Below are 27169 nucleotides of genomic sequence, written 5' to 3' on the forward strand. Positions count from 1 at the left end.
GGTCCCCCTCAGATGTGACTTGCAGGGACCTTATAATTGAAGACTTATCATATAAGGGAACTTCCCTTGACCCATGAGATCTTCTTAACCCTCCTTTTCTGGACATTTTCTCACTTAGTCTCTGAATGGAGGCTATGCCTTTGTCATTCTGTATGGTGTGCAGTGGTAATACCCTTTAGGTTTCACTGGCATTTGAGATAGAGATAATTGGCTTTTTACTTAAAAAAAAAATTCCTATTAACTTGTTATATCAAGTCGTGTTGCCAGAGTAGAAATAGTAGAAACACCCATCACCCTCCCTTAGTCCGGATGTGCTTTGAATCACCTAGCTTTGTTGTTTCATGTCAACAGAAAAAGGCTCTAAGTGAAGAGGAAGAGGCAGAGAAGAGTTATCTTAATGGCAAAATATTTTCTGGTCCATGGAAATCCATTGCTTGCTGAAAATAGGTATAATTTTTAGATACAAAAGAAAAGATTTTGCAAATAACCAATACTTCCTGATCTATCACTCGCTATACTTATGGTGGTAAACATTTGCTACCAGAAAGAAGGTGTAGAACATCTAGAAAGCTTTTTCTGCTGTGCGGTGGTCCTCATTATGTTTTCTTCGAGTTAAGAATTTGTGTTTTTTTCGTCTTGGAGGAGGACACAGTGTTGTAGAAGGTTTTGAACAAGAGGCAAGACTTTGGTACTTTGTGGATTGTTATCACCCAGCAAGACCCTTTGCAACTTCCTCTCGCCGCCCACAGCAGAATACGGAAACCGTGCTGTATCAGGCCACTTCTGCAATTACAGTCACAATTAAAGGGGATCCTTCTTTCACGCTGCACCCTTCTGTTTCGAGGCTTTCTTTGCATTTGAAAATGTGTCTTTTGTGGTGGAATGCCCAACTGAGCCTTGATCTCCCCTCTCTCTTTGCTGCCATGCAGTGCTGCAGTTGAAGCTCCAGCAGCGCCGGACGCGGGAGGAACTGGTGAGCCAAGGGATCATGCCGCGTAAGTACCACTCTCTCTCCCCCTCTCAGCACTTGATAGAGTTGCTTTTAGGATGCGGTGTGTGTACCCAGTATGCCACGGGGAGAATCTAACAGAAAACAAGGTCTATGGGGTTCATTTTTCACTGCTTTCTTTGTCATACTTTTCTAAGTTCAGGGCCTCTCAATCAGTGATAGTTAAGAGAACAGCCCTAATTGATCAAGTTCAGTGAAACAAAAAACGTTAGGTTTAACGGTACCATTGAATCATCCTTAGCTTCTGAATTGCACGTTTTAAAGGGTTTCTACGCCCTATTATACTTCCCTTTATAGGAGGAACAGATCTTGAGCTGGGGTACTGTGAGGAAAAACACTTCTCACATGTGTTTTGCTTTAGTGTTCGGGTGCTTGGGAAGAGACAGCCCTTTTCCATCTAGTATTCTGAGTCAACCCCAGTTTTATTTAGAGTGAGAGCCTCAGATGTACCCTAAGGCTGGCATGGGGATGAGTGTGCCTGAATGGAGTCATTGATGGGGGTATCGCAGGGCTGGGCTTGGTGCAGAACTGCATCACTTGGGAGAAATAAAGAATCTGTTAGAAGTAAGAAAATTTGCTTTTACTACCAATAGCCTTATAAAATGAGTGGAAGCTGAAGCCAGCAAAATTTTGCTTTTTTTGACATTTCTTTTTAAGTCATCAGCAGAGAGTTAGGCTCTCCCTCTCATTTCTTTTATCTTTATGTGTTAACTGCTACTTGGACACACCCTAATGAAGTAAAAATTTATATATCATACAACAACTTCTAGCTTCATAGTGGGAGAACTGATGTTTTTCACCTTAACTCAATGCTGCTAACCTACTGCTACTGTACTTTCCTAATTCTCATTCACTCATTCATTCAAAATATTTGAGTACCTAGTGTGTGCCTGTTGCTACAGGAAGATAAGTTCAACTCCTGCTCTCAGGAGTTTTGTACTTAGAAGACTGATAATATAATAAACAGGGAGACAAACACAATTATTTCAAAACATGGTAAATGCTATGAAGTAAATTAACTGGTTGGTATATTAATAAATAATAGGAATGAGATGGAATCACTTTGGAAAAGTTGGTCAAGAAAGGCCTTCTTGAGGAGGAAATATTTGAGCTGAGATCTGAAGGATATGATGGAGATAGTCATTCAGAAGCAGGAAGAGGGCCCAGGAAGAAGGAAGAGCAAGTGTAAGGGCCTAGTGCAGTTAAGAGCCTGGCATGTTTGCAAGCATCAAGGAAGCCATTGTGGCTGGGCCTGGTAAGTGAGGAGAGAGTAGGGGCCCGTTAAGATTGACAAGGTGTGCGGAGCCAGAATGAGAGCCTTGTCAACCACGAGGAGGAGGTAGGTTCTGCTTTAACTACAATGGAAAGCCATTGACGGCTTTTAAGCAAGTGAAGATGGGATTTGATTTACATCGTGGTAATACCAGGTCCATGTCTAAGAGCTAGAACTTCATAGCAAGTATAAGGAGTCTGAGGTCTCTTTCTGAGTGTCAGCCAGGAAACTTAAGTCTCAAATTTATATCTTTTTTAAAATTGCTATTAACTACCAAACAATCTACCCACATGCCATCTTCTTCTCTGGCCTTCCAGTGAAGGACTCCCCATCTTTAAAGTGTGGATCAGTTAATGTGATCAGGTAGGGTGGTGTTGTGCTTTACAAAACACTCCAGATCCGCCAATCTATATACAAACCTTGTAGAGGAACAAGTTACCCAGCGTCACGTGGCTTTCACCAAGACATCATGCATTTAGTGTCTACTTTTTGCTTGGGGTAGTCCTAGGTGCTCTAGAGATTAAAGAAATGTAAGGCACAGGACTTGCCCTCAAGACATTTAACAGTTTATCTGGGTAGTAAGATTTGCCCATACACAAGATAAAGAGCAATTCAGCATTGACCTGTGGGGTGCTGACTCTAATTACAGTACTGGTTCTGAGAGCATAGTGCTACTTCTCAGGATCTGTCGTATGTTCAGGATCCAAAAGCCACACGGAGGATGAGTGCCTTGCCTTCGTCTTGCTGCCTTTCATTTGATACCAGGGGCTACTGGAGATAACTGTTTAATAAGATTTATTGTATACAGTCTCCTTGCTTAGCATTTCTCACAGTATTCTGTGTTGTTAAGACAAATGATGCTTGAGTATTGCAGTTATCTGCTTATATGTTTGTCTCTCCAATTAGACTGTGAGCTCCTTGAGAAAGTATCTTATTTATATTTCTGTCCCCAGTACCTGGCACTGAATGAACGAATGAATGAAGACAGCCAGTTGTAAAGTGGAGTGTGTGTGTGTGCATGTGCGTGCGTGTGTGTGTGTGTGTGTGTGTGTGTGTGTGTGTGTGTGAAAGAGAGAGAGGGAGAGGATGAAAGACAGACACAGATACCACCTATTGCAAACTTGTTGGAATTCTGGGCATGGAATTTGAAACAACACTCCTGTTCTGTCAGGAGCCCGGGTTCTAAAATATTCTGAATATCTAATTGTGTGCTTTGGGTGGTTCTCTGTATCTGTGAAGTGAGAATAATTGCCCTTCTTATAGGAATAGAAATGCCCTGCTTCTATGAGAATATTGCATCTTCCCTCATACAACAAGCCACCTTCAACTATGGGCACAGTTTGGTTTCCAGCTTTTCTAGTGAAGAAAGTAAGAAGCAAACTCTTAGATTATGAGAGAGAGTGTTGAGGCCTGGGAAGAGTTTCAGGTGTGAAGTTCCCTGCTCATCAGCATGCCTGCTCATGTGCAGATAGGGCCCTGAGTTCCCAAAGATGAGGCTTTTTTTTTCCCCAGCCCCTCACCCTCTGAGTAACACCACTTCCTCACCACAGCCCCTCACCACTACCCTAACTCCCATTATAGTCTCCAACATTCTCTGCCTCCCTGACATCCCCAGCAATTCCACATCTCACCCTTCACTCATGTCTTTCAAAAAAAATATGAGTAGTGCTGGGGGCAAATCATAATTGATCAGCCATTTGTTGATTATTGGAGATTTGGAGACCTGAAAAGATAACATCTGGTTTGAAGTGCCCATTTCCATTTCCATGTTGCTGGCCTGAGGAGTTTCTGAAAAGTGCCTTTATGTTTAAGTTTGTTGTACAACTTAGGAAGTAATTAGGACCTTCAAACCAGAGGAAAGGAGCAGTGTAGTCATGGCTCTATTCTGCCTCATCATTTCTGATAATATCTTTTATCAAATTCTTCTCATCCCAATCTTTCTGTAGCTCTAGGAAGAACCCACCCACCTCGTTTCAGAGAACCCTCATATGCAGCTCCCATGTGTGGCTGGCTTCCAGTTCTGACATCATATCTGTAGGACATGATGTTTTCAGTAGCTGCCTTGCTGTCAGGGTCATTCATGTTTTTGCATATTGTTCAAAGTTGGGCTACGGCCTTCCCATAGAATTCAGGGGATTAAAGAATCCCTCAATTCGCATACACCTCTTTCTGCTACTTGATATGCTCTGTTCATGGCATCTAAACTATGGGATATAAAAGTTGGTTTCTGATGTGCTTTTAAATAGAATCATTTCCCAGAATCCTTCTTTCTCATCCTGTAAACATTTGTCTCGAATTTAACACTACTTAAACCCTACCAAATGCAGAGTGCCAGATAGCAAAGGATTACATATTCCAGGCCCTTAGCTTTCTTTAATGATGTCTGAAGCTCTGCATATCTTGAGGGAGAGGAGAGATGGCACAGATAGGAAGCTGGTGTTTAAGTACAAAGATTAAGGAATGCTGCTGTATCTAGGATGAAGATTCATAGAAGAGGTGGGTCATGTGTGGTACACTTTGTTCTCAAACAGAGCTTTCCCCACAGCCTTTCTCTTTGACATTTAAAGTGTACAAGCCATAAGGTTAAGGTGAAAATTAAGAAAAACATTCTGGCAATGAGAGCTGCTGCAGAGAAATAACATTTTAAAGGAAAACCTGGAAATTCTCCTGACCCAAACAAATGAGAAAAAAAGTCTCCTATAATCTTTCTAGATATGAGAGAAGAATCTCATTTGTCTGTTCCCTCTCCACCTTTTGTTATTCCATTGTGAATCCTTGAGAAAAAGCAGAGAGTAGCGTATTTCTAATGCTCCACTTACCCCTTACCAGGCCATTATTGCCCCCTGTGCATGTAGTAGGAAAACCTTGGTACCTTGGCAAACATGAGGAAATCATTATGTTTGTCCAGTAGATTAAGGATCTTCCTCCATTTCTTGGGTGAGCTTGTTTTTTTCATTTTAAATGGTGTTTCTGTGCACTCAGCCTCTGCCATTGGTGACACTTACTTCTCAGTGGTTGGGAAAATCCGAAGGGTGTGAGGGCAGCACAACTCAGAGAGGGCAGCCACTGTCAATCCAGGGGACTGTCAACTGCCTGGCCCCTGAGAGGCCCTCAGACATGTTGCTGGGTGAGAAAGTGAGCCAGTTGGCCAGCTAGTTTTGACTGATTTATATATCTTCTAGTAGGCCCTGTGTTCTCACCCTGAAACTGGAAAAAAATGGCCTCGTGTAATGGAGTTCCCGCAGCTCTATTTTTAATAAACTTCACCACATCTTGATTCCCCAGCCCTTCAATTCTACGGTTTGATCCCTTTGTCATGCTTCAGCCGTCGGCATTAGCCAAGTGCTACACAGAGACAGTGCGGCCCAGTTGCAGCACTGGTAGCTAATCTAAGCTGTCATTTTACTGGCCCCCACGTTAGCCGAAAATCTCCTGTTCATCTGACTATAGCAGTCTCTGCACCAACAAGAAATTTCTTCTAAACTGTGACAGAAGGTTATTTAATGGCTGGAAGTGTCAGGATTAATTATTGCGATCTCTTTTCCTCTGTAGCTAAAATTCTTAATAATAATATTTTTGCTATTTGTAACTTGGGGATTATTTCTTATATTATTCTTGATCAAGTGTACAAACGGAGTTTCAAGATTTTCTTTCCTGAGTACATATGGATAAAAATCTATTTTGGTGAAGCTCTTTTAAAAGTAACTTTTGGTGTTCTTAACCCCTGAGAAGGTAAACCAACCTCCTCAGACCTCAGGATTTCTTGTAATGAGAAAGAGGCTATGATTTAACTTCGTCACTCTCAGTCCGTCTTTATTAAATACTGAGGTGCCGTGGCATCTTTTCCCCCAAGTTACCATGAATTCAAAAGAACTAGCCTTTATACCAGCCCTGTCCAATAGCACTTTCAGTGATGTTAGAAATATTCTATAACACTAGCCACTAGCCACATGTGCTATTGAGTGCTTAAATGTGGCTGGCGTGAGTGAAGAGCTGAATTTTTAATTTAATTTAATTTTAATTAATTTAAATTTAAGTAGTCATATGTGGGTGGTGGCTGTTATATTAGACAATAGGGTTTTAGGCTTTATTCTGCCACTTAGGAACAAGGTGATTTTAGGTAACTCACTTAACTTTTCTGAACTCAAATTCTACTTTTATAAAATTCTTATCTAACATGGAAACAACCTAAATGGATGTGGGGTGTGTGTGTGTGTGTGTGTGTGTGTGTGTACACACATATACATACAGACAGTGGAATACTACTCAGCCATAAAAAAAGAATGAAATAATGCCATTTGCAGCAACATGGATGGACCTAGAGATTATCATACTAAGTGAAGTAAGTCAGAAAGAGAAAGGCAAATACCATATGATATTGCTTATATGTGGAATCTAAAATATGACACAAATGAACTTATCTGTGAAACAGAAGAAGACTCACAGAGAGAACAGACCGTGGTTGCCAAGGGGGAGGGAGGTGGAGGAGGGATGGATTGGGAGTTAGCAGGTGCAAACTATTCTATGTATGTATAACTGAATCACTTTGCTGTACACCAGAAAATAACACAACATTGTAAACCAACTATGCTTCAATAAAATAAATTTTAAAAAAATAAAATTCTTATCTACCCCACAGTTAATTTAGAGAAAAATGAGATGATGTCTTGTTCATGCTTTTGAAATACAGGTAGAAGTATTTGCAGTTAAGAGTGAGAACATTAGCTTGGATCTACCATCTTGTGAATCTGAAAGCAGCTTTTTATATGTATATATATATATCTCATTAAGTTCTGTGAAAACCAGTGTTTGGGAACAGGAACTATTTTTTTTTTTTAAGCATCTTTATTGGAGTATAATTGCTTTACAATGGTGTGTTTCTGCGTTATAACAAAGTGAATCAGCTATACATATACATATATCCCCATATCTCCTCCCTCTTGTGTCTCCCTCCCACCCTCCCTATCCCACCCCTCTAGGTGGTCACAAAGCACCGAGCCGATCTCCCTGTGCTACGTGGCTGCTTCCCACTAGCTATCAGTTTTACGTTTGGTAGTATATATTAGTCCATGCCACTCTCTCACTTTGTCCCAGCTTACCCTCCCCCCTCCCCATGTCCTCTCAAGTCCATTCTCTACATCTGCGTCATTATTCCTGTCCTGCCCCTAGGTTCTTCATAACCTTTTTTTTTTTTTTTAAGATCAGGAACTATCTTTCAGTAAATAAAATCCTTCTTAATTTCACTTTCCTCCCTGCCCTTGGATTAAAAAACAATTGCTGAAAATTACTGACTCAAAGAACCACTAGTCAACATGGTACTCTGTTAAAATTGTTCCCCTTTTGGTTGTATATTAACGGGACTACTATTTTATTAGCTTGCCCTCTCCATGGTAATGTATTTTTGTTTTTAACCTCTCTTAAAACAAAACAAGTGAGTGGCTGGGTTGGGAATAATTTTTTTTTTTTTTATTTTGGGGCAGCTTGCCAAGAGACAGAAATGTTCACTGGCAGGGACACTGGTGATTCCAGAGCAGAAGAGGGTCTAGTTTGAGGCTGAATTGCCACCCATCCCCCTTTTTGTAAATCTTACAAAGATTGAAGATGACAAAATTGTAGGCTTCAAGGAAATGTCATTTCTTTTGCTTTTAAGTGAAGTGTTACAATGTCTGAGACGTTCTTTTTTTAAATTTTAATTTAATTTTTTTATACAGCAGGTTCTTACTAGTTCTCTATTTTATACATATTAATGTATATATGTGAATCCCAATCTCCCAATTCATCCCCCCATCCCCCCCCCGGCCCCACTTTCCCCCCTTGGTGTCCATACATTTGTTCTGTACATTTGTGTCTCTATTTCTGCCTTACAAACCGGTTCATCTGTACCATTTTTCTAGATTCCACATAGATGCGTTAATATACGATATTTGTTTTTCTCTTTCTCACTTACTTCACTCTGTATGAGTATCTCTGGGTCCATCCACGGTCCGAGACATTCTGTCTCAAAGGATTCTGTGTAGATTATGAGTTTGGGTGGGGCTAGGGTGAGAGCAGATCCTCACCTGGGCCTTGGCCGTTTCCCATGTGCTCTAGTCCACTTGGGAGTTGCTAGAAGCTCTGTGTGGTAGTCTCTGAACAGCTGTTCCTGTGAGCCAAAGAAGTTTGGACAGGATCTGACCAGCGCCCCTTTCTGGCAGCAGCTCAGAAGAGGCCTCCCTCGGGGCTTCCCTGGTGGCGCAGTGGGTAAGAATCCGCCTGCCAATGCAGGGGACATGGGTTCGAGCCCTGGTTTGGGAAGATCCCACATGCTGCGGAGCAACTAAGCCCGTGCACCACAACTACTGAGCCCGTGCTCTAGAGCCCACGAGCCACAACTACTGAAGCCCGCGCCTAGAGCCTGTGCTCCGCAACAAAAGAAGCCACCACAATGAGAAGCCTGCACACTGCAGTGAAGAGTAGCGCCTGCTTGCCGCAACTAGAGAAAGCCCGCGTGCAGCAACGAAGACCCAACATAGCCACAAATAAAACAAATAAATAAATTTATAAAAGAGAAAAAAAGAAAAGGCTTCCCCAAAGCCTGCAGTTTTCCCATCTCTCCAGTCCACCCGGGGCCCTCGGGCTCGTGCTTCTCTCAGATGCTCAGTCTCACAGCTGTTAGTGTGGTCCACTTGGCTTTTTCAGATACCTAGATATCTCTGGATGAAAGAGGTAGTTTTTTTTTCCCTTTTCTTTTTAATTGAGATGTAATTGACATACATTATATTAGTTTCAGATGTACAGCGTAACTTTTTTTTTTTTTTTTAAAGAAGCAGAGAAAGAGAACTCCGCCTGTCTGAGATGGTGTATCCTCAGCACCGGAATGTTACCATTTAACTGTAGTTGAATCCCAAGTTTCAATGGCATTTGATAAACACCATGGTAGGGACTTCCCTGGTGGTCCAGTGGGTAAGACTCCATGCTCCCAGTGCAGGAGGCCCGGGTTCAATCCCTGGTTGAGGAACTAGATCCTGCATGCATGCTGCAATCAAGAGTTCGCATGCTACAACTAAGAAGTCTGCATGCCGCAACTAAAAGACCCCGTGTGCCATAACTCAGATCCGGCGCAACCAAAATAAATAAATAAAAACAAATCTTTAAAAAAAAAACACCATGGTAAAACATGTGTTCCAGGATTAGAGCTAACCTGATCCCTAGATTTGAAGCTGAGAGAAAATTGGTTAGGCATATGGCCTCAGGAATCTTCTCTTTCATCTCAGGAGAAGACCAGCTGGGCACGTCACTCCTTGGTATTTTACCTTGCCTTTCTGATATATGTCAGCATCCTCATCTCTCTTCCAGCTGATGTAGGTCATCAGAAGTGTGTATTCCTATGTCAGTGGTCAGTGACTAGCATAGAACCTCTTCCTTGTCCAGTTGCTAACTAATCCTAAGATAGACCCTAGAATGAGTTGTATGTTCTGAGCGTATTCATTGCTGAATCCAAAGAAGACTCCCACAGGGAGCTCTCTTGAACAGACCATCAAAAGTAATCTTCTTGATACAGGTTCTTGATACAGTTTAATATCTAAAAAGTGTAATAGGTATTCACTTTCATTTAATAATTAGTTCTCAACATGTCTGAGATATCCAAGGCTAACATCTTTGCAAGATAATAAGTGAAGTAAAGGAGTTAATAAAGTCACTTGTTGAAACTACGCACTAATTTTACTTAAACGATAAAAATCCTAAAGAATTATGTACTCAAGGGGAGCCCTGATAGATACCTGATGATGGCAGTGATTTAAAATCCTTCAGCCTAGTGGGATGTTATTTGCAGAAGGGCAAAGGTGATTTGGAGCTTGTATCTAAACAGATGACTTAGGTGTATTGATTATGGGGCTTCAAAAAGGGGTATATGTGTATGCTTGAGCAAGGAGTGTATATTGGAATGATAATTGACTGATCTGGAGTATTAGGCTGGGCTATGGTGTGAAAGGCAGATACAAACATGGCTGGCATACATGTCAAAGAGAAACTTGGAAGGCCAAATTCAAAATATTAGACCCCTGATATTTTAGCCTTTTGGAATTCACTGTACCTGTTGATATTCATGCCATGCAGGATTGTGCTATGACTTTTTTGTCCCAGTCTTGAGTCTCTTTCACCATCAGTGGGTCAAGGTTGAAGATTCTGGAGCAGCTTGCACTTCTATAAAGGAAAAGATTAGCATCCTTGAGTCTCCATTTTTAACATTCATTCCTGGTAGTTGGCTTCCCTGATGGTTTGGGTAGGGGTGACAGCCCAAGTGCCAAAACAGGATATGGCTGAAGCACGTTTTCTGCCTGTCAGTTTGGACCCGTGCTTGCCCCAGAGTGCATGATCCCTTCCCCATACCCCATCACCCAAGCTCTTTCTTTGATTCACATGAACTTAGTTCTGGTTTTTGTTGTCATGGCCAGTCCCTGGACTGTTGACACAACTCTTTGGTTAATGGTCAACAATTGCAGGTTATTTTTGCAGGCATTTTGGTATGACAGATAAAAACAGAAAGACAAAAAATGGAAGTCAACCCCAGTTAGCTCTCAGCATTTGACTCCACACCCACGCTGTTCTCTTCAGAAGGAGGATGGCACAGAAGAAAAAGTTAAAACAGTAACAGTGCCAAACGCTTATTAACCAGAGCTTCTAGCAGATGGCAGAGCACTTTCACTTTGATGCTAGGAGTCATCACGGCAAATTATATAATTGCCACTTTGCCGATGAGAATACTGAGGCTCAGGGGTCATGTGACTTGCCCAAGGTCACAGCACCACTAAAAGACAGAGGTAGATCCACTCCAGGTCTTCTGGCTCTGAACCCCATGCTAATTCCTGAAAGTCATGGTCTAATGATTCTTATTGACAGAGGAATTCATGATGATAGCTTGATGTACTTTCAAAATTTCAGCTTTGTAAATATTAAAATTGAAAACAGTGTTAGATCAGGAACTACAGTTGGTGGGGAAAGGTGAAAGTTAGTGGGGAAGGGTTGTATGTGAGAGTAGCTCCATCATTTTTAAACCCTCTATTAAAATCGCTTCCAAGTTGCTGCTCTTGTCTGCTGGCTTGAAGGCCATGGGCATCTTTTCACTTCTGTCCTAATAACGCTTAGTTAAATCAGAGGTTCTTGATTTTGTGTGTGTGTGTGTGCCATTGATGCTCCTTGGAAAATCTTACACATCCTCTCACTAGACAGTTGCCCAAGCAAGTACCCAAAATTCAGCACACAGTTTCTGGGGATTCATAGATACTCTAAAGCTGGTATAGTGTGTCCCAGGTTAAGGGCCCCTCCTCTGCCTGGATGTGGAATCCCAAGAAAAATCATTCCCCTAATGCTGTTGTAAACCCTTACACATCAGTGACACAGCCAACCTCTGTGCTCCTCACCTGCTGTGTGCTAAGACCAAGGACTACATTTCTGTAGCTGCCTTCCACTGAGTGTGTTGCCAGGCCCGAATACAAACAGCAGGGTGTGGAATCCATCCCAGCTGAATGAGGCCCTCGCCAGGGTGTGAGGAAGATGGCAAAAAGCCCTGATCCTCTGACTCTCAGAAATACATACTTTGCACCTCGAAGCAGTGGTCCTGAAAGGAGCTCAGGAGATTAAACTCTACCAATTTGTGGACACCTACACAGCCATCAGAGTTGCAATTTTGAGTTAGCTGTTCCGAAAAATTATCAAGTCCTTAACTAGGTGTACTTTTTAGTCACTTAGCCCCTGGTGGTGGAGAATGAGCAAATAAAAATTCTTACTTTCTCATCTGCAGTGTCACCTTTCCCCTGCCTTTTGGACTAGGGAAACAATGGTTTTCAAATTTTATTGGCACCAGCCTCCTTGAAGAGCTGACTAAAGATTGAAATTCTTGAAGCTCTGGGATCTCTGCATTACATAGAGATTCTTGCCCTCCAGAGACTTTCTAATGCAAGTGTGGTTCTGGAACCACCCTCGGAGAAACACTGGACCAAGGGCTGCTGGCATCCTTCCCCTTTTCATTTTTAGTGACGGCGTAGAATATTGTTACTGTCTTCCCGCCAGGAGTTCTGAAGTACAGGATAGTCCTATCCACGTGATTCAAGAGTTGATGAATTTCTAAGACAGTTGAGGCTGCTGCATATAAAATGATTGAGTACAGACAGCTTATGACCCCTTGCCTCCAATGCTGGGAAAAGCCTGCCTTGCCTGCCTCTCATATGGCCTTGCACCATGTCTGTGGTCAGTTTGGCGGAGTTAATGAACTTCCTGGAGCTGTGTGACAAACTTCTGTGCTAGGGCCACGGGATGTGGCAAAAGACTCAGTTAACTTTGGAAGGAGTTTGATTATACGGTGACTCCCTCTTCTGCTATGTTGACCCCTTTGAGAGAGGGTTGATGGGAAAAGGGATGGGAAAATGTGTACCCCTTGACATTTTCTGAGGTTATATCTGAAGTCCTCCCTTCTGTCCCATTGCCAATATTGGAGCAAATGACAAGGCAGCATTTCTTTGCAGAGGAATAGCGAGGAGAAGAAAGCAAAATATAAAAGATCAGATTAAAATCACTGTTTGTTATTTTTTTGTAACTATCAATTTTTTTTTAAAGATGCTTGATCAGAGAAGTATCTTTTCTCTGACCCACTCCCACTCCTCCTCCTACCTGGCTTATGCTGAAATATACATAAATTAAAAGATCTGAATTTTAGAATCAGAAGAACCAGAGGCCTTTGTCCTGCCGTTAAGTAGGATGTGATCCCAGGCAAGTCAGTTCTCCTTTATAAAGTGTAGGAAATAGCAGGTACTAAGAAGCTCAAGTAAGGTAATTCCCAGCATGCTGTGCAAACAGCAGGGGGAAAACAAGGAAACCATTTGCAGCAGATCTTTTTATTTACGTTACCCTCAGGAGCCTTTTTGTCAACAGCACGGTTGACAGGCACAATCCTGCTTTATTTCTTCTCCCTGTTTCATTCCCTCTATTTCTACTTGAGAACAGGGTAAAGTCCAAAGTCCTGCAGGGCCCTCTGCGGCTCTCCCTCTTACAGCATCTCTTCCCACTCTCCTCTTTGCTCACTCTGCTCTGCCAGCCTGTCCTGCTTGAGGTCCCTCTGTCTCTCAGGCAGGTTGCCACCCAGGGCCTTTGCACTTGCTCTTCTCCTTGCCTGCAGGGCTCATTCCTTTCCTCCAGGTCTTGGCTCAAACATCACATTAGAAAGTCTTTCCCTGACCACTGCGTGTAAAGTCCTGCCCTGTCACCCTCTGTCGCCCATACCCTGCTTTATGTTTCTTCAGAGCATGCACCACCTCCTACTGTGTTAGGTGTTTGTCTGATGCATCGTTCTTCACTAGGGAAGAACAAGGATATCCCAGCACCAACGGACATGTGGGCTCTCAATTAGTACTTGTTGGGAGTGAGTAACCAACAGTTAGCGGTCTTAACCCCTTAGGGGACACACACCTCTGGACCCCACCCTCACTCTTACTCCTCTGCCTCTTGTGGTTGGTCCCCATCTCCACCAACTCACCAGCATAGCTCCGAGACCTCTGGCTGTGTCCTAAGCATGAGTAATCCTCTGGAAACTTTGCAAGCCATATTTTATCTGACCTGCCCACTATTAACATCTCTCTCTTTCTACCTACACCCTTTTTCTTGAAGCCGAGTCTCTATATCTTTATAGCCTTCTCCCACCCCCATGAGCCTTCTCAGGTTCTTTTGCTGGGCTCTGTCCGTCACCTATGCTTAAATTCTGAGAGTCTCTTAAGATTCATCCTGGGAAGTATTTTCTTCTGTCTCAACATAACATATATTACATTATCCCTAGATGATGCCGTGTGCACACACATACACGTATAAGCATATGTACATATATACACACATGCAAGTACACATACATACCACTTGCACATCTCTTGATAGGATGTCACACAATTAGCTCATATTCAGCTAATTGTGATGTCCCAAGGGGACATTGGGACAGCTAATAGCATGTCCCAAACTAAACACCATCTGTCCCACCCTGTCCCAGGCCTACTCCTTCTGTATCCCCTCTCTGGGAGTGTTAATGGTACAACCATTTACCCGGTAACTCCATTTTATTCTTCTGAATGGCCTCTTGATCTCTACTAGAGTGATCTTGTAAAAATGCAATTCTTACTCTTTTGCAATTCTCAATGTAATACTTGATTTCAGGCAGGTATCATCAGTAGATGCTAAAACCATTAGGTAAGCAGTGCTTAGGGAACAGGATTTTCACAAGGCCTCAAAATGTTACCCCACAGATTATGTATTAATTACAAAAGGGGAAATGCTACCTTTAGGATGGAGAGATCTGGTGTCACCTTTCATGCTTTCAGCACTGTCAGTGGTTGGGCAGCATGGTACTGTGTGTGCCTCCTGATGTTAAGAAGTACACATCAGCTATGTAGTCTTCCTGCCAAAAATGTTTAACCTAAATCTAATCACGAGGAAACAGCCAAATTCAGAATATAGGACATTCTTTCCACAAAACAAGCCGGTTTGTATACTTAAGTCAGTGTCAGGAAAAGTGCAAAAGGCAGGAGTATTGTTTCAAAATGTGACCGAGGAGACAACTATGAAATGTAGTACATGATTCTTGATTACATCTTGGATTAAGGGGGAAAATCCAAACCGCTATAAGACATTTGACGGGCAATTGAGGAAATTCCAACATGGACTGCAAATTCGATTATATTATTGGATTAATATTAATTTTCTGAGGTGTGATAAAGATATTTTAGTTAGATAAGAGAATGTCTTTCTTCTTAGGAAATGCATATTGAAGAATTTAGGGATGAAATGTGATTGATAGTCATCCCTCTGTATCTGCAGGTTTTGTATCCACAGGTTCTAAATATGTGGGTTCAACCAACCGCAGATGGAAAATATTTGGAAAAAAAATTTCAGAAAGTTCCCAAAAGCAAAAATTGCATTTGCCACGTACTGGAAATTATTTACATAGCAATCACATTGTATTAGGGATTATAAGTAATCTAGAGATGATTTAAAGTATATGGGAGAATGTGCATAGGTTATATGCAAATGCTACGCCATTTTGTATAAGGAACTTGAACATCCTTATACAAGATTTTGGTACATGGATTTTGGTGTCCGTGGGGCATCCAGGAGCCAGTCACCTGCAGATACCAAGGGACAACTGTGTCTGCAACTCACTTCCAAGTGATTAAATAAACAAAATTGTGTGTATGTGCATGTGTGCACAGGAGAGAGAGAAAACAAATATGGCTAAAAGATAACTGGTGAATCTAGGTCAGAGTTATAGGGTCATTTACTACTTGCTCTTTCAGTGTTTTTGTAGATTTCAAAAAAAAAATTCAAAGTTAAAAGGGGGTGCAGGGAAGAGGGGGGAGCCATGTGAGTGCAGACATGAGTGGTGAAGTGAATATATACCAATTACCAGGTATGTTTCTGCTCATTTAATTTTTTTTAAACATCTTTATTGGAGTATAATTGTTTTACAATGGTGTGTTAGTTTCTGTTTTATAACAAAGTGAATCAGTTATACATATATCCCCATATCTCTTCCCTCTTACGTCTCCCTCCCTCCCACCCTCCCTATCCCACCCTTCTAGGTGGTCACAAAGCACCGAGCTGATCTCCCTGTGCTATGCAGCTGCTTCCCACTAGCTATCTATTTTACATTTGGTAGTGTATGTATGCCCATGCCACTCTCTCACTTCGTCCTAGCTTACGCTTCCCCCTCCCCATGTCCTCAAGTCCATTCTCTAGTAGGCCTGCGTCTCTATTCCTGTCCCGCCCCTAGGTTCTTCAGAACCATTTTTTTTTTTTTAGATTCCATACATATGTGTTAGCATACGGTATTTTTTTCTCTTTCTGACTTACTTCACTCTGTATGACGGACTCTAGGTCCATCCACCTCACTACAAATAGCTCAGTTTCGTTTCTTTCTATGGCTGAGTAATATTCCATTGTGTATATGTGCCACGTCTTCATTCCATTTTTTAACATAAAACATCAAGTTAGAAATAACTCCCCACCCCTCCATGTGGTTCTGATCATGTCACTCGCCTGGTTAATGTGGTAACTCTGGCCTCCATGGTTTCTGATGAGAAATCTTTTGTCGTTCAAATTGTTTCTCCTCTGGCTGCTTTCAAGTGTTTTTCTGTGTTTTTAGTTTTCAAAAGTTTAATTCTGTTGTATCCTGGGGTGAACTGCTTTGGGTTTAACTTGTTTGGGGTTTGTTCAGCTTCTTCAGTCTCTGAAGACTTATGTCTCTTGCCAAATTTGGGAAGTTTTAAGTACTCTTCCAACCCGTCTTTTTCCTCTCCTTCCAGGGCTTGGATGACACGATGTTAATCTTCTTTGTGGGTGGAGGTGACCTTGTAATGGTGAAAGTCCTGACACCTCACCAGTCCTCCCTGTGACACCACCTCAGCGGGGGGAGGGGGGGAATCTCCTTACTGCTAGAGGGAGTGTAAGTCCAGGCTCCCCATTTGGTCTCCACTTATTCCTTGGGCTGGGGGCAGCCTCCTACTTGGCCTTCTTTGACACCACCTGGCAGGGGTGTTGGGGTGCTTCATTACAGCCTCGTAAGGGTGAAAGTCTAGCCTCCCACTTGGCCTTTCCTGTTGAGGGTGGGGCTTTCACCGTGCTGTCTGTCTGGAGTAGAATGATTACTGTCTTAAGTTTTTTCTCTTGCTAGGCTGCCCTTTTCCTGGTCCTGTGGCTAGCGAGAGTAGGTTTTGTTGGGGCTTTTTTGTCCGCTTCCATTGGCATTTCCAGGTTGCCAGCTTCTTCAGCTCCAAGTCTGGGATGTAAGGCAAAAAGGAAACTCGGGGGACTCGCCACTGTGTCATTCTTTGGGTTCCAAGGTCCCTAGCCAGTCTGCCACCTTCCCTCCACCTTTCAGAACCTATTTATGTAAGGTCCAGAGTGTTTATTTGTACTTAGTGGGAAGAACAGAGAACATGTCTTCCCCGGCTCCCCAGATGCAGGCCCTGCCCCTGGCCCCCCCAAGCCTCATGATCCCCACGTGAACACCCTGGTCCCACCACATCAGACCACTTGTAGTCCCTAGAACTTGTCACGCTCTTAGATGACCTTCCTTGTCTGCCTGTGGTGTTTCTATTCCATTCATTTGGGTTTTCTCTGTAAAATCTACCCAGACAGTTCACACACTCTTTCCTCAGGCAGAATTTTGCCTCTTCCGTCTTACGTAGCACTTTAAGTTACCTCTACAACTATGCTTCCATCTTGTATTGTAATTATTTGTCTTTTTCCCTGACCGGACCCTGAGCTGCCTTTGAGGGCTGGGACTCCATCCTGTACATGCTTGTCCTCAGTAACTAGCACAGCAGTTGCTTAAGAATTATTTATTAGATAGATGGATGAATGGACGTAGTTCTGATTTCCCACCTGAGTTGTTAAGTATGTTTGTTACCACACACAGACACAGCCCCCAGAGATGCACTGTGCGTATGCCTGCTGCTTCTACAGTGAACAGAGAAATCCAGCAGGCTTGCCTGGAAGAAGGGCTCCTTAGCCCATGGCAGTCTGTTGATCTCTGTTAGCTGTCCTGTGTTTATAGCCTTTGAGTTCCTCTGAATACAGAATTGGCTGTGAGCTTAATTCTAGCATAGTATGGGAACGATCATTTTTACTATGTCAGCACCTAATAAAGTGACATTGAGACCCAGGCACCTAATAAATATTCCTTAATGATAATGATGAGAAAATGAATATCTGTGGTTTGTTGCTATCCTTCTTGCTGAGATGCATTTCCAGAACTGCTTTGTGGCTCCTAGGAGGCTTTCACTTGCCTACATGTTGAACTAAATTTGGGGCTGGTGATGGGAAAGTGCTACATTCATGTGCTAGGTTGGTTTTGTTTTTTTTTTTTTTTAAGTTACTCTCTTTTTATTTATTTATTTATTTATTGGCTGCCTTGGGTCTTTGTTGCTGCGCGCAGGCTTTCTCTAGTTGTGACGAGCGGGGGCTGCTCTTCATTGTGGTGCGCGGGCTTCTCTTGTTGTGGAGCACGGGCTCTAGAACGCAGGCTCAGTAATTGTGGCTCACGGGCCCAGCCGCTCCGCGGCATGTGGGATCTTCCCGGACCAGGATTCAAACCCGTGTCCCCTGCACTGGCAGGCGGATTCTTAACCACTGTGCCACCAGGGAAGCCCCGCTAGGTTGGTTTTTAAGGCTCCTTATGTTCGCGCTTCGGTGCTAGATCAGATCACAGCGCTCCGTCTGATCAGATCACACCCAGCACAGCACCGAACTCCCCCTGGAAGTGGATGGCAGTGTGTTTTGAAAAAGGAAATTGAAACAGTTTTTCTCTTTTTAGTTCACAAATGACCTCACTTAATTAAGGTAGCAAATGTGTAAGGGGAGAAAGAAGATGGGCGCTGGAGAGAGGGAACAGAGTGTTAAATCGGGGGTTAGAGGCAGCCAGGGGCGGGGCCCACATCTAGAACCGAAACTGTGACTAAGAGCACCACACCTCTTAGCCACTTGTGTTCATTTGATTTCCTTGGGGGGGGGGCTTGGTTATTTTTCGTTTGAGCACCTGTTTGCACACCCCCCTGTGTTCACGCAAAGCCGCGCAAGTGTTCCAGGAAACCAGCTCCCGGAGGGTGGGAGTAGAGGATCAAGTTTTGGTGCCCTCTGACACCAAAAATGTATATTCTCATAAACAACGTGCACAGTTCTTGGGTTTGCATTGGTTTGGCGGGGCTTCTCTTTCAGAGACTGCCTTCTAGGAGTTGCTGGGAAAATAAAATTTCCGAGTGAGCAGTGCCCTGGCTCCTCTGGCAAAGCATTAAGGCAGCGAGAGAGGGCGTGCGCGTCCAAGGTGAATGCCGCCCTCCTACTCAGACACATGTCTATGGGTTAGCTTCGAGCCTTTGGGGATTTTCCACAGCTAGTAGAGGCCTAAACTTTTAAATTATTTTCTGCGTTGCTGTACTTCCTTGTGTCTCATTCCCTTAGCGTGGAAGCTTGTGACTTTGACTATACATTGCCACCTGCTTCTACATCAAGAAAGCCCAGGGCTTACCTTTATCACCCCTAATCTCTTCACTAGGTTACCCTCCCCGGCTGCAGCTTTTAACAGAGCTGGCCAGACATGTATAGGAGTGCCTTTCCACCCCAAACCCTGACCTACTGAGAGCACTGGCTGCCCCAGCTCCAGGCTTCCCCAGATGGGCCTGGGAAGCGCCTTCCAGGAGTCCTGACTGAAGCCCGTACAAGACACCTGGTCATTGCTCCCTCTTCCTTTCACATGTTGGAAGTGGCTCTTGAAATCGCTGAACTTGCTGTCACGGAGCAGAATTAGACGTGGGGAGAGAGCAGCACAAAGTGAGTGGGCTCTTCAAGGGCTGATAGAAGCCTACACACTTGTCACAAAGGGAGAAAGAGAGACAGAGCTGGACCTGGGTTGGGGTCCGCCACTCGGTGAGTGACCTCACAGGTTACTGCAGTGTTAGTTTCCTCACATATAGAATTGGAATAGTGGTGCCTACCTCATGGTTGTTAAGAGGATTCAATTATAATGTTGTTGTTATAAAATGAAACAGTCTTTTGGAATCAGTAATTATTGTTTTGAATTCTTTTCTTGGGCTTCATTTCTGGTTCTTTTGCCCAAGCTCTGAGCAGCTGGTGAACTGCTCTGGTCTTCTCATCCACCTCCAGGCTCGTCTCCTAGTATCAGTGCTGAAGGCTGCACCTTAAGCTCCATGGTGAGCCCCAGGTTTGAAACCGTGGCTTTGTGTACCTGCTTTGTGTACTTTGCACCCCTCTTCTGAGCCTTCCTTACACATGTTTGTGCTCAGGACTGTGGTCGAGCTGGCCTTTCCACATGACCTGCCCTCAGCCCTACATCTAAGCATTGCAGGTCATTGAGGCCTCCTTGCCTCCCATCCAATGGGGTCATTCTTCTCCACTTTTTGAAGAAGTTAAGGAGCCAACCCAGAGGAGGGAAAGAACTCTGACTTAAGGGTGAGAGAGAATTAGGTTATGATCCTATTCTGCCACTTGCTGCCTTTCCTACCCTTTCTGAGCCTGTCCTCATCTGTACAGTGAAATATTACACATCACATGGAATCAATAGGAGTATTCAATTAGGTAACATTTTAAAGTATTTAGAACCATGCCCACCACAGAAGGTAGGCATCCTCGCTATTATGCAAAAATTTCCTTAACCCAGTGGAAAGCAGGAAGTCACGTACAGTACAGCCAGTTCACCTGTCACTTATCCCCACTCATGGTGCAACATCCTCGTTGTACATGAAAATGTTACACTCCCCTTCCATCAAGAAATTCTGCGCTTTGTGAGTTGTTTTCCCAGAAGCTGGATCTGTGCCTTACCCCTTAGGATAGCCAGTGTAGGTCGTTGCACGCTGACTGGTGTTTAGCCAGATTATCTGTGACCGTGGTGTAGGAACTAGCTGGCCCGTGTGGGAATCTAACCCCTGTTTCAACCAAATCACTGCACGTGATGACAGCAGCACCCTAAATGTGTTGGTGAGGGCACCACTGGCTGCAGAGCCCTTTCACTCTCCTTCGGTTGTCACAGGAGCTCTGGGAGGTGGGCGGACTTGACAGAAGAAGAAAATGAGACCTGAAAAGCAGTCATTCCCCGTGTCACACCAGCGGTAACTGGTGGAACCCAGGACAGGCATGCACATGTCTTGCTTTTATATCTGGGACTTCTGTGAAGTTTTGAACCAAGATGAGAGCCTAATTCTGGCTGTACAAATGAAAGTTTAGAGCTCACAGGATCCTCTAGTTTTCCTGTCACCAGTGTACACTTTGTATCCGTTCCTTATAGAATATTCATTAATTCATTGAATGACTTATGTGCTCTCCATGGCGGGGGTACTGTCAGAAAGAAGTAGACAAACCCCCTGCCGTGCCCAGAGGAGCTTATTGTAGTGGTAGGAGGCTGGCAGTGAATACAGAGAGATGCAGTATGACCATCCAGGGTGTCAGGCGGTGATGAGCTGTGGAGAAAACTAAGGCAGAAAGGCAGCTGGGGGTGGGGGGCGGACACTGAGTTTTGCTTTGATTCTTAGTGCTTCTCGTCTCATCCATGTGATAAGCGCTCCTAGAGCAAGGTTGTGTGTTTATTCCCTGCTGGTCCATCACACTCTGCATATCAGGACTTTTGGAGGCTGATTTTGGAGTTGAACCAGCCTTACTCAGTAGAAGCAGGTGCAGGGGCTGTCTGCTTACCCACTGAGATGCCAAGACCTTCAGATTAGAGCTGGGATGGCCTGGGTCATGCTTTGGAATGCTCTGGTAGCTTGGAGAGGGAGCCTGTGCTGGTTTTCCTTAGAGATTATTTGTTAAATCTAGCGCTCCCCCTGCCGTTAGAAGATAGGGTACTTCCAACTGATCTTTTAAAATGGGTTTCTTTTTTACTTTAATATTAGGAAAAAAAAAAAAGAGAAAAAAAGAAGTACTGCAGTGACATTTGGAGCTTTCTTTGGGGACTGCTGCTCCTGAGGCCCAGCCCCTGGGGGTGGGATGGGGGGAGGAAGCGCAAAGGCCCAGGCAGGATAGGGTCATATCTGTGCTCTGGCTACTTTTAGCGTCTCCTTACCCCTGCACTCCTACCACAGCCAGCAGCCCAGCAAAAGTTATCTGCACACACAGTTTCACAGCTGCTCTGAAATTCTAGGGCAGCAGAAGTGAAACTGACCACGGTCTTATGAATTTCTCTCTTACTGCTGTTGTTCCCAACTTGAAGTGAGTCAGGCCTTTTCCCCTCTCATCCTCAGGGTGTCCCAACTCGTTATCTGCTGAGTTTTTGACACAGACTCTCTTCACAGCGCTGCATTTGTAGAGGGTCCTGCTTTGGTCTCCCCACCCTCGGTGTGCTTTGCTGAGTTGCGAGCTGTGGCCATGTGGTGGTAGCCCCAGAAAAGAGCCGGGTCCGTGATGGGGGACACAGTGAGCCTCTGGTCAGCTGCTGGTTGTGTGCACCAAGGTTAACCAGACAATCATGGTGAAGTTCTTTTAGTCCTTCAAGATGAAATTCAAGTTAATTTTAGCAGAACTATTAATACCAGCTGAACCGAAGAAGGAAATGGCACCCAAGTAGATGCAATGTCTTTTTGGTTTAACTGCCTCATTCAAACAGTTCGGTCACTTTGCGATTCCTGATGAGGTTGGAGAAGGAAAGTGGGTGGACCCAACTTGCAGCTCTGCTCTGTGTCCCGGTCTCCCCGAGGGTAAAGGGAGGCCCAGTGGGCATTCTTGGAGAGTTGACTGCTCCATAAGGATTATATTAAAGTTAGGTTCCCTGGGTGCACCTTACAGAGCCCAAGCTTAGGCAGTGACTGTTCCCATTAGGAACAAAGTAACCAGAATTGTTTTGATGGGGTAGCTGAACCATAAAGATATGTGCTTACTCAGGTGCCGTTTTCTTCTTCACTTCAGCTGATATTAATAGTACTGCTAAAATTAACTTGAATTTAAGATACCTTCTCCACTGTAAATTGTAGCAGTAGACATGATGCTTCACTATAAAGTAATTCTTTTATCATTCTTCTCCCAACAGCTTTGAAAAGTCCAGCTGCATTTCATGAGCAGAGAAGGAGCTTGGAGCGGGCCAGGGTAAGGCACCTTGCTTCCCAAGGATTCCTAAGAGCATTTTCAGAGCCTGTTGTGCTGCTGTCATCTTCCTTCCAGTCTAGCGTTGCCTCCAGGGTCAGCCCTGGCCTTATGGTTCTAAATAGAAAGCTCTGGCTTTTCTGCTTCATCCCCACCCGAGCGTCTCCCAGTGTGATGATATGGGCCATGATCACAATGAGTTTCTTCCTTTAGTACGTTCAAGGGTATGTAATGGTCACCTCCCTTCTTTTGGTTTGGAGACCACTAGTATTTTCCCATCTTTAATTCCACTTAGCCTTTTGTAGCTGTTAGGACACGACCACCAGCCACGGAAAAGCTTGCTGAGTGGTGGTCCCTCCTGTCTGGCCACACTGCCCACACCTCTCCAGAATGGGCATGGAAACCTTACTGGTCTCCATGTGCCCCTGAGCAGCCAGGGTCCACTTGAGGCCGTGGAAGCAGAAGCTGGGTCCCTCTGAGCTCAGGTTCACACTGCAGCACCTGGCTTGTTGCCCTGTCCCCCTCGGTTTCAGTTCCCTCGGGGGCCTCAGGGGATATTCTGCTGCCCAGTGTGGGCGGAGATGGGGAATTCGCCAGAAGATGCTTCCCCCTCTCAGCCCCTTCACTTTTCTCTTTTATGTAAAAGACAAGGGAAGAGAGCTTCCCCAGATGGAGGATCATAGGCCAGGGCTCCCTAAGACCCACAGCTCTTTCAGAGACTGAAATATTTACCTCCGAGATTTATCTTACTATCTTCTGTCTTTATTTTATTTTTAACAAATTTCTAAGGAAAATTATGATTAATTCTTAGAGTGAGTGGGAAGAATGAGGCCACAGGTCCTGGGAACCAAAGGAGTGACCAGCTGCACTGTTTCAGTGCCTGGGAGGATGAGAGAATACAGCAGAGAGAAAAGGAATGTCATTGCCTGTGCCCTCAACCCAGTCTTAAGACTTGGCACCATTTCCTGGCCTGCTTCTCCAAGGCAAGGAGTAAATACGAACTAATTAGTACAGCTACTAGTTTACTGAGTACTTTTATATGTGAAATTATACCCTTTTCTTGTTTATGTTCACATCAGCTCTTATGAATTAGGTGTTATTATCTTTATCTTAATAGATGCAGTTAAGAGAGGTTAACTAACTTGTCCAGCTAGTAAGTGGCAACTTACTGGGATTTAAACCTTGGGGTGTGGACTCCAGGTGTTTTCTTCATCAGTACCGTATGCCTCCCTCTGCTGTCTGTGAAGACCTGCAGTGTACGACACCTGTTCTGCCATCTTCTCTGGCAGTCATGGCAGTACTTCTGCCCACTGCAGATGGGTGATAGGCTCTGAACCCGCGGCCACTGTCAGCCATCTCCTGGAGAGCTCAGCACCACCCTGGGGCTGGCACAGAGCTGACCAGTCAGAGCACCAAGGCCAGTCCAAGGAGCAAGTCTTTACCTTGCTGCAGGCATGCAGTATGCTCTGATACTTTATTTTCTATTCAATTCTACTCTACCCTACTCTGCTCTGTCTTGTCCTGTCCTGTCTTGTCCTATCCTACCCTATTCTGTGCTGGTCCTGACCCACTAATGGTCTTGACCTATGGTTTGTAAAATTCTGGTGCAAAGGTTAAGAGCACAGGCTCTAGAGTCAGACAAATCCGGGGTCATATATACATTATAGTGTGAGCGCCGGGCAGTGGGCTGGCTCTGAGACTGTTGAGGGAATGGTTTAATCTGCTTGGCGTCTCAGAAGTGCAGAAATGAGGACATGAGACGTTAAGGAACTAGAGCTATGACACCACGTATCAAAATTAGTACTCAGCAGCCATTCAGAGTGCATGGAAAATGCTCATGGTACCAGGCAGTGCCAAGTTTTTTGAAATAACGTATAAAATTATATTCAGTATGATTATAGCTTTGCAAAATTAAACTTATCTTTTGCATGGAAGAATGATTAGAAACAAATATCCCCAAATACTAACGGTGGATGATTAAAAATTTTTATTGTTGTTTTACTTTCTAATTTTCTGAATTTTCTTTGATGAACATAACATATGATAGTAATAGATTAGGACTTCCCTGGTGGCGCAGTGGTTAAGAATCCACCTGCCAGTGCAGGGGACATGGGTTCGAGCCCTGGTCCGGGAAGATCACACATGCTGTGGAGCTACTAAGCCCGTGCACCACAACTACTGAGCCTGTGCTTTAGAGCCTGCAAGCCCCAACTACTGAGCCCGTGCCACAACTACTGAAGCCCGTGCACCTGGAGCCCGTGCTCCGCAACAAGAGAAGCCACTGCAATGAAAAGCCTGCGCACCGCAAAGAAGAGTAGCCCCTGCTCGCCGCAACTAGAGAAAGCCAGCGTACATCAACAAAGACCCCATGCAGACAAAAATAAAATAAATAAATTGATTTTTTTTTAAAAAGTAATAGATTAAAAAATATATTAGTAGTCCAGCCTCAGAGCGACAAATGGTCTTGACAGATGGATGAAGCCCTTGGCAGGTGCGCTGAAAATGGACGCGTCCTTCCAGGCCTCAGGACCCTGCAGTCTCCAGACTGAGGTTGTGGTGGCTGCAGAGGTGACCCACTAAAGGCACGGCTGCTTTTTGGTCCTGTTCATGCCATAAGCTTGTGACCTGGATCTGAGAGCTGCTTGGTGTGTTTTTTCTATAGACAGAGGACTACCTGAAGCGGAAGATTCGTTCCCGGCCGGAGAGATCGGAGCTGGTCAGGATGCACATATTGGAAGGTGTGTTAGATTGGAAATGCTTCTTCATCTAAACCCTCATTCTCACTGTTTTCACCCCTGCACCACCCACGTTTTGTCGTCCCTCTTTTTCATCACTCCCGTTTCAGTTGACAGTGTAAGCCAGAGCCTTAACGCAGTTAAAACAGCAGTGCTGTGGGCAACCACCCCTGGCTTTTGGGAATTCCCAAAGGAGCACAGTCACATTCTCTTGGGGTGGCTTCCCTTTTTGTATGGCCATGTCGTGGCCCTGGATCTCATAAAACCTCGGTATGAAATCCTTTCCTCCAACGCTGTTCTTAAATGTGTTTACTTTCTGTTTTCATTCATTCCTTCATCTATCCATCCATCCATTCATTCACTCACTCAGTATTTACAGGAGCACCTGTGAAGTACAAGCAAGATCATCCCAGACGTACTCCACCTGCCCGCACACACTTCTTTCCTCATTCTAGGGAAGGAAAGGTTTTGGCTTGAATCTATTCACTTTTTGTTTGGTTTTGAAACCACTTTGGGGTTGGAAGAAGACTTTCCTAGACTGAACCCCACACTTTGCAGAGGAAGACCCTGAGGCCCAGAGCAGGGAGGTGGATTGTCCCCATAATGCAGCGAGCTTGAGGGAGAGGAGACACCACCCATTGCCTGGTGCTCTTTCAGCTCTAGCTCCAGCTCAGAGAGTCGTCTGGGCCAGCCTGTGCCTAGTGACCACTGTTGCGCGTGACCACACACTGTCCACAGCGGGGGCCCCTTCTTCTGTCCTTGTGAAACTTCAGGCCGGGCCACCGTACTCCGCCTGGCACTTGATTTACGTTCTCATGGTCTCTGCTCCTTCCCCAGAGGGAAGGGGAGCTGCTCTGCAGTTCCCAGGGCAGAACCACCTCACTCCTATATCCTCCTGCGCTCCATTCTCTCCCACGGGCAGAGACCTCGGCTGAGCCTTCCCTGCAGGCCAAGCAGCTGAAGCTGAAGAGAGCCAGGCTGGCCGATGACCTCAACGAGAAGATTGCGCAGAGGCCTGGCCCCATGGAGCTGGTGGAGAAGAACATCCTGCCTGTGGAGTCTAGCCTGAAGGAAGCCATCATTGGTGAGGAGGCCCGGCCACCACGTGTGGACTTGAAGGCGGGGCGCAGAGGGCATGGGCTCTGGACCGCTTGCTCCCTGACTTCCTGCTTAGCCTTGGGGGAGCCGAGGTACAGAGTATGAGAGCCTGATAAACGGGTCCTATGAGCCTGGGACAGCGCCAGTGGCCTCACAGATCAGCGCCGTGCCAAAATAACTGCGTCAGTGACAGAGAGGCCTCTGTCCACTTCCCATCTCTGTGAGCACAGGGGCTTGTCCCTCTTTCCCAGAGAAGGTAGGTAGGTGTCCGGGGTGGTGTGTGTGAGCACATGGAGACGCTGGGACCTTGAAACTGTGCCTGCAGTTTCTTTTCATTAGTGAAATCTGTTCTTGGAGCCTGGCACTCTCCTCAGATAGTTCAGTCAGTAAAGGTCGATTGATCCAAGCAGGGTGCTAGGGCCACAGCCCCACAAGGCAGACCAAGCCCCTCGT

The 27169-nt window shown here is 44.7% G+C and overlaps 1 protein-coding gene across 7 annotated transcripts in view; it reads left to right on the forward strand.

The window, feature by feature from the left end:
- Positions 1-27169, forward strand: part of MRTFA (myocardin related transcription factor A) — a 172630-nt gene that overhangs the window by 131279 nt on the left and 14182 nt on the right. For 6 of the 7 annotated variants that reach the window (XM_060166371.1, XM_060166372.1, XM_060166370.1 and 3 more), the window contains 4 exons: positions 930-995; positions 22831-22886; positions 25546-25621; positions 26541-26702. In XM_060166371.1, coding sequence (XP_060022354.1) covers positions 930-995; positions 22831-22886; positions 25546-25621; positions 26541-26702 — 360 coding nt within the window. Of the gene's footprint in view, positions 1-929; positions 996-22830; positions 22887-25349; positions 25622-26540; positions 26703-27169 lie in introns of those variants that run through there. The other variant, XM_060166376.1, reaches the window with a different exon arrangement.

The sequence above is a fragment of the Lagenorhynchus albirostris genome, chromosome 11 (genome assembly GCF_949774975.1).
Source record: "Lagenorhynchus albirostris chromosome 11, mLagAlb1.1, whole genome shotgun sequence".
Classification (NCBI taxonomy): domain Eukaryota; kingdom Metazoa; phylum Chordata; class Mammalia; order Artiodactyla; family Delphinidae; genus Lagenorhynchus; species Lagenorhynchus albirostris.